Source organism: Mustelus asterias, chromosome 4 (genome assembly GCF_964213995.1).
Source record: "Mustelus asterias chromosome 4, sMusAst1.hap1.1, whole genome shotgun sequence".
Classification (NCBI taxonomy): Eukaryota; Metazoa; Chordata; class Chondrichthyes; order Carcharhiniformes; family Triakidae; genus Mustelus; species Mustelus asterias.
Window position 1 is genome coordinate 100,417,788 of NC_135804.1, and position 13,443 is coordinate 100,431,230.

The 13,443-nt window shown below is 42.9% G+C and overlaps 1 protein-coding gene across 2 annotated transcripts in view; it reads left to right on the top strand.

Moving 5' to 3' along the window:
• The window catches only part of LOC144492889 (disks large homolog 1-like), a 96,591-nt gene extending 84,034 nt beyond the window's left edge, over positions 1–12,557 (top strand). The window contains exon 4 of one of the 2 annotated variants that reach the window (XM_078211470.1): positions 10,067–12,557. In XM_078211470.1, the coding sequence (XP_078067596.1) occupies positions 10,067–10,078 (12 nt within the window). In that variant the 3' untranslated portion in view covers positions 10,079–12,557. Of the gene's footprint in view, positions 1–2,741; positions 2,850–10,066 lie in introns of those variants that run through there. The other variant, XM_078211469.1, reaches the window with a different exon arrangement.
• The last annotated feature ends 886 nt before the right edge of the window (positions 12,558–13,443 follow it).

Here is a 13,443-nt window from a genome sequence, read left to right on the forward strand (position 1 = left end):
TGGCCAGCGATCAGGAGGCTGGCAATGGGGGAACCACTGCGCCTGCGCCGACCTCCGCACTGACAGATCGGTGCGTGCATAGTGACCCGCCCAGCGCTATACTACCGGCCTCTCGAGCGGAAATAGGTCCCACCCTCAGGTTTCCATCATTCTGTGATGCAGTGTTGGAGATTCATTCTGAAAATCAAACTTTAAAAAAAGGCGGGATTTAGTCCCATTTTCCCGCACGTTGGGAACTAAGAATTTTTTGGGGGAGAATCCCGGCTCAGAGGTATGAGAACACCTATGAGAACACCACCACCTCCTGCAAGTTCCTTTCTAAGCCACATACTATCCTGACTTAGAACCGTGACATTGTTCCTTCACTGCTGTGAGGTCAAAAACAGAAACTCTCTTCCTAACAGCACTGTGTGGGTACCTACACCAGATAGAAGGCAACTCCGCACTACCTTCTCAAGGGCAATTTGGGACCGCCAACAAATGTTGGCCTGGCCAGTAACAACCACAGATCCCTTTAAAAAATGAAAAAAAGCTCCTGAATCAGTATAAAAGCATTCCCAGCTGCAACTTATGTATAACAGCATCGTTTATGATCTGGAAAAACATTTCCAGCTGCCAGATAACAAATTATGCAGTTATTGCCTATCTCTGTCTTAAAGACACTCAATGACCTGGCTTCCACAGCCTTATGCGGCAAAGAGTTCCACAGATTCACCACTCTCTGTCTGAAGAAATTCCTCCTCATCTCTGTTTTAAAGGATCGCCCTCTGGTTATAGTTTTTCCTACTGGTGGAAACATCCTCTCCACGTCCACTCTATTCAGGCCTTGCAGTATCCTGTAAGTTTCAATAAGATCCACTCTCATCCTTCTAAACTCCAATGAGTGCAGACCCAGTGTCTTCAACCGTTCCTCATAGGACAAGCTCTTCATTCCAGGGATCATTCTTGCGAACCTCCTCTGGATCCTTTCCAAGGCCAGCACATCCTTCCTTAGATATGGGCCCCAAATGCATGTATAACAGCATCGTTTATAATCTGGAAAAACATTTCCAGCTGCCAGATAACAAATTATGCAGTTATTGCCTCATAACCCTTTGGCCAGGTATTTCTTATTATGGGAGCCATTCTTGCTTCTGGATGGAGGTGTACCTCAGAGGTCGGTGCTGGGACCACAACTTTTCACAATATGCATTAACAATTTGGAAGAAGGAACTGAAGGCACTGTTGCTAAATTTGCAGTTGATACAAAGATATGTGGAGGGATATGTATTGAGGAAACAGGGGCTGCAGAAGGACTAGGACAGGCTAGGAGAGTGGGCAAAGAAGTGGCAGATGGAATACAACTTTGAAAAGTGTGAGGTTATGCACTTTGGAAGGAGGAATGGAGACATAGACTATTTTCCAGATGGCGAAATGCTTAGGAAATCAGAATTACAAAGGGACTTGGGAGTCCTTGTTCAAGATTCTCTTAAGGTTGACGTGCAGGTTCAGTCGGCAGTTAGGAAGGCAAATGTAATGTTAGTATTCATGTCGAGAGGGCTAGATTACAAGACCAGGGATGTACCTCTGAGGCTGCATAAGGCTCTGGTCATTCCCTATTTGGAGTATTGTGTGCAGTTTTGGGGCCCATATCTAAGGAAGGATGTGCTGGCCTTGGAAAGGATCCAGAGGAGGTTCGCAAGAATGATCCCTGGAATGAAGAGCTTGTCCTATGAGGAACGGTTGAAGACACTAGGTCTGTACTCATTGGAGTTTAGAAGGATGAGAGTGGATCTTATTGAAACTTACAGGATACTGCAAGGCCTGAATAGAGTGGACGTGGAGAGGATGTTTCCACTAGTAGGAAAAACTATAACCAGAGGGCGATCCTTTAAAACAGAGATGAGGAGGAATTTCTTCAACCAGAGAGTGGTGAATCTGTGGAACTCTTTGCCGCAGAAGGCTGTGGTGGCCAGGTCATTGAGTGTCTTTAAGACAGAGATAGGTAGGTTCTTGATTAATAAGGGGATCGGGGGTTATAGGGAAAAAGCAGGAGAATGGGGGATGAGAAAAATATCAGCCATGGTTGAATGACGGAGCAGACGCGATGGACCGAGTGACCTAATTCTGCTCCTGTGTCTTTTGGAGGGAAAACAGTACCATCCACTGTTCATAGATGGGGTAGACCTAGGGGAAATAGAGGAAGCAGCAGGTAATGTTGGGACATGTCAGCACCCTTCTTTGGCAGCATTTCTCCCTTGACCAAAACCACCAAAACAAAGTAGATTCACTGATCATTGATATTTGGGATATTAACAGCATCACACTGCTAAACACATAGAACCGTAGAAAAATTACAGCACAGAAAGAGGCCACTCAGCTCATTGTGTTTCTGTCGACTGGGAAAAAAAGTTGCTGCCCATTCTAATTCCATCTTCCATCACCTGGTCTGTAGCCTTGCAGGTTACAGGACTTCAGGTACAGATCCTGCTACTTTTCAAATGTGTTGAGGGTTTCTGCCTCAACCATCAATCTGGGCAGTAAATTCCAGACACCCAACACCCTCTGGGTGCAAAGCTTTTCCTATCACCCCCTCTAATCCTTCGACCAATCACCATAAATTATCACATCTATCTGAATATCAGTCTCAACTCCCTTTTCTCCAAAAATCATTAACTATGTGAAGCAATTCCAGATTTTTTTCTACCATCATAAGACAATATATAAACACAAAATTTACCCTTATTTTTCTTGAATTTCAGGCAGTAGGTTCCTCCCAGCTCCCTGTGAGTAAGGTAACTGCACATTATGTGAAAGAAGACAGAGGGAAGATAGATCTTTCACTTTGATGTATAGCAATTGTTCCTGAAGCTAAATTGAGATATGCATGAATGTGTTCCCAGTGGGGAGTAATGCTATCTGGGAACATGTTTTCACAATCATAGGAGCACTGTATCTTAGAATTATACCGCCTATTAATTACATGAATGGTGTGGACGGGTCCATTATTAATTTATTAAATATGCTGCTTTCACTTGTAATGTCAGGTTTATGGATGTTGATCTGCGGACGAATAAACAGTGTTCTAAACTTTTGATATTTTTAAATTGTTTAAAATAATTGATTCAATATTTAAGACAATTAAGCAAATAGCTGGAAAATTGCTCACTCTAGGTTAATTTCCACATGGTATCGTATTCTCATCATCAGAATAAGTGTGGTGAAAATGAAAGACTGTACCCTCAACCATTCTAATTTGATGATGGATTTTCCACTGCTCTCACTCTGGGCTGCAAAATTATGGATCTTATGTTACATTTGAAGGTTCATGGCTAGGACATAAGTAGTGACCTGCAGCTAATGTGGCTGTAGAAAGATATTAGATCTGTTTTCCCTTTGGATTCAATTCACATTGGATAGCGATAGCATAAAAAGCACTATCAGATATTTAATTGTAAAATTTAAATAGCAGGTGAGTAATGGAGTGAGCCTTCAGTGTCTGTCTGTCATATCCCTTTTGGTTTTGGGCAAAGCGGACCAAGTCAGGGCTTACCTAATCGCTTGCATGTGCAATATGCAGGAACATTATCATAAAGAATAACTAGGTAAGTATGATGACTTTTGTGAAGCTTCAATTTTACAGTCTTTTATAGAAATCAACATATAGCAGTACTCAGGGGACTTCAGGGTTGAGAGCCAGAGGATGGTTTAGATTTGGGGTTTGCACTTTTGTATATTTAGGAACATGTTAGCTGTGGTAACACATGCCTATTTATCGAATGAGCAAAAGTTAGTCTTCAGCCTGGCCCACAACATTCCAATCTGCCAGTAACATTCATGGAGGCTGGAACTGGAACCACTTTAATTCTGGTTACTGCAACTAACTCTTTAACTTAGAACACTTCATTTACTTATCTCTTGAATTCTCCTGAACAATATCTTGGTCTCCTGTATCCCTCTGTAAGCACAATAGAAGCACAGTTTGAATTGAACCAATCCCCACACATACAAACACCTTTGTCTAGCATGAATCTAGCCATAGGTTTCACCCTTCCTTCCACAGAAACACTAAATTAAACCTACATAAAACAATACCTGAATGCTAATGTTTACCAATACAAATATAAATTATTTAAAATTATCTTTGCTCTCCTGTCACCTCCAGCCTCCAAACTCTCCTCCTCTTCTCCCTCCAGTCTCCTGGCTCTTCCACTCTCCATCCAGCCTCCAAATTCTCCCCCTCTCTCCCTGCAGTCTCAATTCTCTTCCCCCTCCCTCCAGCCTTCAAACCGTCCCCATCTCCCTCCAGCCTCTAAAATCTCCCCATTATCTTCCTCCAGTCTCCAAACTCAGCCCCCCTCTCTCCCTGCAGTCTTGAATCTCTCCTCCTTCCCTCCAGCCTCCAAATTATCCCTCTTCCTCCAGCCTCCAAACTCTCCCCACCTCCCTCCAGTCTCCCTCCAGCCTGCAAACTCTCCTCCCTCTAGGTCCTCCAGCCTCAAAACTCTCCCCCTCTCTCCCTCCAGTCTCGACTCTCTGCACTCTTCTTTCCAACCTCCAAGCACTCTCTCTCCCTCCCTTCAGCCCCCAAATATTCCCATACCACACTCTCTCCTGAATTCAGGCCTTGGATCCCACCAATGCAAGTGAATTCTGGGCATTCCTGATGTTCCAGGAGCTCTCCTCGACCTTTCTCGGCGCTCCCCGACCTCCTCCCCACCCCCAACCTCCTCTGTACTGACCTTATTAAAGTTTTAAAATTTATTTATTAGTCACAGGTAAGGCTTACATTAACACTGCAATGAAGTTACGGTGAAACTCCCCTAGCTATTCTAACTGTCCTTGCTGCTCCCATGCCAAATTGAGCTCTGCAGGGTGCTGGATGGAAAACATCATTTCCAGCCGATCCCTGTCAATGGAGATCTCTGGTTGGTGGAGCGGTGGGGAAAGAGGGGAGGAGGTGGGGAGGGAAAATAGGGAGAGGCTGCGGAGAGGGCATTGGGTGAGCTAATTGGCCAGGTGGCCTTTACATTTTAGCTGCAACCTCAATCCAGGGCGGGACGAACAGTCAGGGCTGAAATAATATTAACAAGTGTGTTTGGGGACTGAGGTCTGTGTGTGATTGTGCTGTCTACACACTAGTGGCATAGTTTTGACTGATATCTCATGGGTCAGCAGCTACCCGAGACAGCTCAGCAGCGGCTGTAGTGCTGAAGGAGCATATTAGAACTACCATCCCCCAAACTCCTTTTCCTGCCCGTGCTTCCCCACCCTCCTTGGCAGTGCTCAGCCTTTAACAGAGCGTGTTTCACATTGAATGGCCATTAATTGATTAGCCAGCGTGAAATTGTGCTCTGGGGCCGACCAGAATAAGTTTCACATCCACTTCCAGGTCTGCTGAGTGTGTGTGTGTGCCCGGCGGGCAAAAACATTCAGGCCCATGAGTTATGGGTTATCAAGAAAAACATAAAGATACCTCATTAAGAACAGAGTCTGCTTTTTGTAAAGTTAGCTCAGTTTTATGTGGGGCAGTTCTCCTGGCCCACTGCGCTGCTCGGCATCCGGCCAATCGCCAGTCTCCCAGGCCCGTTTTTTCAGAGTATTCAGCCTCGCGCCAGAAAGCAACGGAAGGCTGATTACAGTATTGAAATCGAGATTTCAATACCATTAGCGAGCCTGGGACGGTAAAATTAAACGTTTATTTATTCATCACAAGTAAGGCAGTGTGAATGTAAGCAATGAAGTTACTGTGAATGGTCATGGGGGCTGGTGATTGGGGCTGGCTTGACGGGGGGGTTTGGGGAGGCTGGTGAATGCGGGGTTGGGTTGGGGAAGCCGGCAGTCAGTGTGGGGGGGAGGGGCCCTGGGAAGAAATCGGAATGCTGATTGGGTGATTGGGAGGCCGACGATGGCACGCTCGTGCGCATGCGCCGATCACCACACTGACAGATCGGTGCATGCGCAGTGGCCCACTCAACTCGTTGATGCTGGCCTTTCCAGCAGGATGAGGCCCCGTCCCCCATTTATCGGCATGAATCCCCCTGAGGCACTCTGTGGAGCATAGTGTGCCGGAGATTCATAAAACTAAGTATGCCCACAAAACGGGCGGGAAAGTCTCCCATTTTCCTGACCCTTGGACACTCAAGTTTTTTTGGGAGAATCGCCCCCATTATGTTTGAAGCTATCGAGATTCAGAAATATGGAGAATAAACTCTTTGGTGTCTGAATGTTTAAGTGATGTTGCCAATCATAAATGTTTGAATGCAGTGGTTTTGGGCAATTGATGACATTATCCGGGAAAGTCCTGGCCGTTGGCAAAAGCTGATGTTGGGTGTGAAAAGGGGCGTGGAATCTGTCGAAGACAATGGTGGCTTTCTCTGCCACATTGTAGCTGAAACTGTGAAAAACTATTGTGATACATGACCCTTTCAGTTGACAGAAGAAACAGATCTTCATTTAATGAGTCACATCCATAGGCAAGTAGAGAGTGCATTAGCTACCAGTGGTGCTTAACATATTTGGTAGCCAGAAAAATGTTGTGAACATAACATTTATATGATGTAAAACAGCTCCAAAATTCCCCTTCTGTTGGTCCAAATGATTCTGCAGATGTGCTTAATGGCGGAGAGGTGGAAAATGTTGAATCCAGATGGGTAAGCTATCATTTAGTACATAATCGTTGCAGATTAATTTTGTAGCCAAAAATGATTGTATGGTTCTGTGTTTTTTGGTAAAATTCTCTGAAATTTACTCATAGAGGTCTGTCCAACAATACAAAATTGAAATAAATGTTTAATTTTTCTTGATGTGTCAACAATGCATCGCTGTTTACAGAATACCTGGAAAAGGAAAACAAGGCAAAAGATGGAAAATGGTAAAAATGTAGAACTGAATGTTTCATTGCTCTTTTTGGTAGTATTTTCGAATGGATGACTAGATAAGGAGTTATATAACAACAGCAGCAAATTGCAAATTGGTAAAAACGTTTTGATTTTTCTTTATTTATTGGTTATTGAGTCTCTAATTGGGGTTATCAAAGCGACGACTTGTCAATGTATTGTATCTTTGTTTACTATGTTTTATTTTTTGAAACTATTTTGTCAGTGGGACATATCACCCATTCTTTACGTGTCTTCACAAATATCCGTTACTGAATCAATGCAACTAATTGCAAAACAAAATTAGAAAATGTTCAATTATTTAACAATTACCAGTCGAGGAAGACTGGAACCATCTCAGTGCTCTGGTCTTCCCAAACTGCTACCATGATGATCAACTCAGTCTGGAAGTTTATAGAAACTTAGATAACGTGGGTCGTGTATAAAGTTTGCGAACTCTAATAGCAATAGAGGAAATATAAATGGTTTGCATTGCACATATTGAAATCCACACCTATGCAGTTCACATATAACGATCCTGGAGAAAAGTAAAGTCCAGTCACTTCCTGATTTTAGTGCTGACATGGTTTAATTATTCCAGGTCTGATTTAACTCTGTCCATTTTGTCAAGTGGAACTAAATAAAATGCTGGCTGTTGAGCACTGATTTACAGAAGTCTTCTGTGTTGTGCGCTCTCTCTTTGTATGACTTCTGGACATAAATACAGGTCCTAAGCCCCTTATCTGGGTCCCAAAATTCTGAAAATTCCCCTATCCAGTCCATGTCCAGTCCCGAGCTTTCTGGATACAGGTCAGGTACCTGTACCATCTTTAAATTAGTTGTTTGTATATGCGCACATTCATGACCAAGATTTTTTTTTAAACGTTTAATTCTTAAGATTCTTTAGCTTTATTATTATTCGTCTTAATTAAATCTAAATTTCAAAAGCGTAGCCATTCATGGTTGTCAAAACAGAAATTAATTTGATGAATTTGAAATATTGCTAGGGTTTGAAATGAAAAATTGCTTTATTTTCTTTCATACCAGTAAAAATAGCAAAAACTTACCCTTAATGAATGTTTCTTACAAAATCATCCTGTCAACTGAAAATCAAACTTTTCTCAACAAACAAATTATGTTCTGACGTGTTGAGCAATTGAGACTTGTGGTCCATTAGCATAATCCTGGGAAATGCCAGAAGGAATCCTTCTGCTTGGGCACATCGGAAAGAATGTTAAGGTGACCTGCAGCCAACAGCATTCTAGGGATACCACTGCTGAACTCTGCAGTTACTCATCAGAAGAATACCTCATCAGCTGAAGACATGGTCAGAAGATTCATTTCATTATGCTAGCAAGTATTGTCATGAGCTAAATCTCTAAAATAGCAATGGAAACAATATTAGACCTATTTAACATCCAAGGTATCAATTTTAACCCAGTGGCTTTCGGACAGGCATGTTGATGGGGTGAGTGTAGAGTACATTCATTGGCCTGAGTATCATTTCTAGGATATTTTATCTCATGGGCCTAAATTCTGCCAGTCCACCAGGTAGGAAGAGAGCACAGAGCAGCTGTTTTTGGCATCCAGTTGGTTTCCAGTTAAATGGCAGGGAGTGGTTTTCGTTAGGATTTTTTCGGAAGGAAGGTGGAAGAGATCCCAGGCAAATGATACCAAACATTTTCCTGTGGGTACTACAAGAATTTTTCTGGCTCTGCAGGGGAAGGTTCTTCACTTACCTGCAGGGCTTCTTTATCCTTCTTTATCCAGCTACCGATCTGCTGAGGCTGATGAGAAACGCATGATGGTTTCCCTTATCAGGCCACAGTTAAAATGCCACAGGCTTCTACTGAAGTCAGGGGATCCCAATTCACATTTATAGATGAGGTTCACACCTGAGTTTGGTGGGTGCCTCATCCACTAGCCAAACAAATTGTGTTAAAATTGTAAATTGGTGGGGTCAGAGAGGGAAATGGGATGGCTTCATTTTAACTGCCCACCCACTCTGTTACTTTTCAGCAGGGAAAGTTAAAAGCCTTTTCCAGCGCCAATATCCTCCACCCCCAATATCCTCCACCCCCTCCCGTACCTGGTCAGGTAAACAACAAATCCGTACAAAAGTAGGATGTCATCGGAGACTGGATTACATCTGACTGCATAGTCAAATCTGTAGAGAATAAAAGAAAAAATAAGCTGATTTCAAATTGAAGCAGAAAAAAGCTTGATCAGTTTTTAAAACATGTGAATTGCTTGTCACTGGAAACTTGTGCAGCATTGAAAAAAAAACTTGCTTTATCAGAACCATATCTGGACAAGAACCATGCTTGTACCAAAACATTTGTGAACTGCTGCATGCTGTTATTCACAAGTTGGCATAAGCTGGAATAAAAAGATTTAAGCGAGCTTATAATTTCAAATGATATGCATTTTTTGCGCACGTGTTACTGAATGTTTAGAAGAAAACAGGCACCATACTTATCGTAAAAATGTCAGTTAGAACAAGAAGAGCAGATTTAGAAGCTACCGTGTTTTGGCTGAATTTTTGTTCATGGCTGCAGACATGCTGTAATGATACACACACATTCAGATTGTTTTCACAGTTTCTAAAATGTCTGCATCTGTCGAAACCTCTAACAGCTAATTTGTACCCTCTTGAATTTGACAATATATTGCTTTAAACTGTATTTATCATTTTCAGAGTTCCTGCATCAGTAAGAATCAAATTGTATGTTTTCACTTTCTAACGAAAACACTGTCTGCAGATTGCAATGCTAAGCATAGATGTGGAATACTGTATTTTCTGTTCATTAGGGCTGAATGGAACATATTTTGCATTATAACACTTCGTAGCCACTGCAGTGCAGCAAAGCATTCCGTGCTTAGTTGTGGCAAAGTAATGACAAAGGCATTAGATGTCACCACCACTGCACTTTAATGAATGCAATGTGCTGGTGCTACACTGATTAAAGAAGGTTGGTCACTGGAACTCTCAGTCAATGTAATTAGGGCAGAGCTCAGGCTGAACTTTCTATCACTGGTATAGCATAATCTGCACATTCATTGGATTGCTGTGTTCCCATCATTTTAAAACAGCTTAGACCTTAAGCATACTCAGCTTTGGAGAGCAACCTGAATTAACAAAAACTTGTTACTGCACTAGTATTAGGAGGTTTGTCGATTAACATTTGTTTTGATTTTTTTTATATTAGAATAAATCCTGACGTAACCAGTCAACAACATCTTGGAAATGAGTGACAGTATGATAATAACTTTACTGCCTCAGAGAATGGACTTTCTGAGTATTGTGTTATATGCATGTTTTATGGCTCAGATTTTGTGATTAGTGGCAAATGAATGGGGCTTGTTATTCACTATGCTTAGAGCTGCACACAGACTTTTCCTGGCAACGTATGGCAATTAGAGATAAATTTCAGCATGGTACCAACTACAGGAGTTCTGAGACCTGTGCAAAAAGGGAAAGCCACAGCGGGTGTCTCTATAACTAATCAGATTGAAGGATTGTTAATGAGACATGTGGAATCAAAGCCAGGAAGTGTAAATGTAAATTAAAATATTTAATTCAATGTAAAATCACATACAAAAAATGAAATAGAAGGAAAAAAGATGGGATTAAGAGAGAGATGAGACAAAAAGAAAATAATTCAAAACAACTTTTAAAAGATAATTAAAACGTGAAGACTGCATTTGACAAAGTAAATTTTCAGTACCAGGCAAGATGTTTGGTAGCAGTTAAGATTTACCAGTGGTATTCCTGTTAAGTTGCATCCTTGTGTAGCCACGCAGTAGGCCAGAAGGTACCACACAGGCCTGTTTTCAGATTAAATATTGTGGTGGCCCCACAAAAATAGCACTAAAGAAAACCTGGAGCCTTTTTTTTAATGCTCACCTTGGACAAAAGCTAATTGGTCTGCCTATCTGTTACTCAAAATTGCAGGCAGAGCCCCATATGTGTCATATAGTTTTCCAATTTGCAGATGAAGTGGACCTGGCTGCTGCCAACAAGTAGGTGATCCATGGACTATCAAAAGTTAGAATAAGTGGGGGCAGTCAGTGATCCAAAGCCAACAGGACCACAGCCTGTCACTTTATAACACTTAAAATCAGAATCAAGAATTTTTAAAAAAATTCATTCATGGGATGTGGGCATCACAGGTGAGGCCAGCATTTATTGCCCATCCCTAATTGCCCTTGCAAAGGTGATGGTGAGCTGCAAATTTGAACTGTTGCAGTTCGTGTGGTGTTAGTACACCCACAGTACTGTTGTGGAGGGAGTTCCAGGATTTTGGCCCTACAACAGTAAAGGAACAGTGATGTATTTCCAAGTCAGGATGATGAGTGGTTTGGAGGGGAACTTCATTTGCATTCCCATATGTTCCACATTCCATTGGAGGTGAGTCAGTCTGTCTGCAACACTCATCAAAGACAATCGGCGGGATCTTGAGCCCACTCTCGCCTACCACAGGAATGGCAGCAGGGGCTTAAAATCCTGCAAAACCTGACGAGATCATGAATTCTGATTTTCATCACCCCTCACTGGCAACATAATTAGGTTTCAATGCATTTTAATATAATTCCATATAATTAAACAGCCCCCCTGCAATATATTCCTGCACCCACCCTCTGCACGATTACATGATCCTCACCAACGGAAGCACTGCAGACGCAATATGTGTGCAAACTGAGATCAAAAAGGGCTGTGAGATTGAACCAATGCTCTTCGATTCATAGAATCCCTACAGTGCAGTAAGAGGTCATTCAACGCATCAAGCCTACACCGACAATAATCCCACCCAGACCCTATCTCCGTAATCCCATGTATTAACCCTGTTAACCCTCCTGACACTAAGGGACAATTTGGCATGGCCAATCAACCTAACCCGCATATCTTTGGAGTGTGGGAGGAAACAGGAGCACCCAGAGGAAACACACGCAAACATGTGAAGAATGTACAAAATCCACACAGTTAGCCAAGGCCAGAATCGAACCCGGGTCCCTGGCGCTGTGAGGCAGCAGTGCCACCGTGCCGCCCTTCTCCATCATTCTCACAGCTCCACCTTGAAGCTTCCTGTAAGGGGAAAAATACAAGGGAGCACACTTTAAAATGGCAATACAAGAAAGCACACTTTAAAATGGCTGCCTGGCACATAAAGGGTTAACTGGGAAAGCCAAAAGAGCAGACACAGGCTCCTGCTGTTCAGAAAAACCTAACAGACAAGCCATTTCCAAATCACAGACAGTGACTCATAGCAAACAAACACCTCAGGAAGCCAAAGCCAAGGGTCAAGACATCTTTTAAGATAAGGAAACCCCAAAACAAAGAGCTTAGATTAATGTTAAAGGAAGGCGGGAAATATGAATGCAAGGGAACCGATTAGCACCTGAACGAGACGAAACTAGCCATTGATAGATACAGACATAAGGAGATGTACCCATTCATAAAATGTTAAATGTCTATACCTGTTTGTACTCTTGTAAACATGGGGAAATGTACCCATTCATGAAATGTTAAATACTTGTACTCACTTAAACAATGTGATAATGTTCGAATCACCGGTATGCCCATTGTGTAAAGGGTATAAAAATGAACCGCTCCCGGCATACAATTGAGAGAAGGTTTGCTACAGACCACGTGCCTTGTCTCCACGGATCCGTTTAATAAATCGTATTTTCTGAATCTCGAAGTCTGACTACTAGTGGATTTTTCCCACAACACTTCCCCCTGGAGTGGAGCTAACCTACCAGACAAATGGAAAACTGTTCAACCACTGATGCATTCAGGCCAGAACCAAGACCACCCCAACTTCTGTTATCGAGCTGCAGTACACACACGACGCCTGTGTGTGCGCACACTCATAGGTCAATTTAATCATTGTCAACGCATTTATCGAGGCGTATGAGAGAATGAGCCAAAGATTAAAGATCCAGAAAACTAAGGTTCTCTACCAGCCTGATCTTGCCACACAAAACTGCCCCCCCCCCCCCCCCCCCCCACCGCCCCCCCAACCACCAAGATCCACGGTCAACCCCTGGAAAATATGGATCATTCCCCATTCTTCGGGAGCCTCTTCTTGGCAAGAGCAGATATTGATGGTGAAATGCAGCATCGATTCCAATGCATCAGTGCAGTCTTGGGATGCCTGAGGACCAATCTTCGAAGACCGGGACTTCAGGTTTGGCACCAGGATCATGGTCTATTGAGCGGCCATGGTTACTGCCCTCCTCAAAGCATCAGAAACATGGACAAAATACAGCAGGCACCTCAAATTCCTGGAGAGATATCACCAACATTGCCTCTGCAAAATCCTGCAAATCCAGGTAGCAATGTGAACGTCCTCTCTCAGGCCAATATGCCCAGTATCGAGGCACTGGTCATACTCGACCAGCAGCAATGGGAGGGCCACATTGTCCACATGCCCAACGCAAGACCCCCGAAACAAGTCCTCTACTCCGATCTCTGCAATGACAAATGATCACTAGGATGTCAGAGGAAATGTTACAAGGACACACTGAAAACTTCCCTAAATAAATGCAACATCCCCATCGACACGTGGGAATTGCTTCCCTT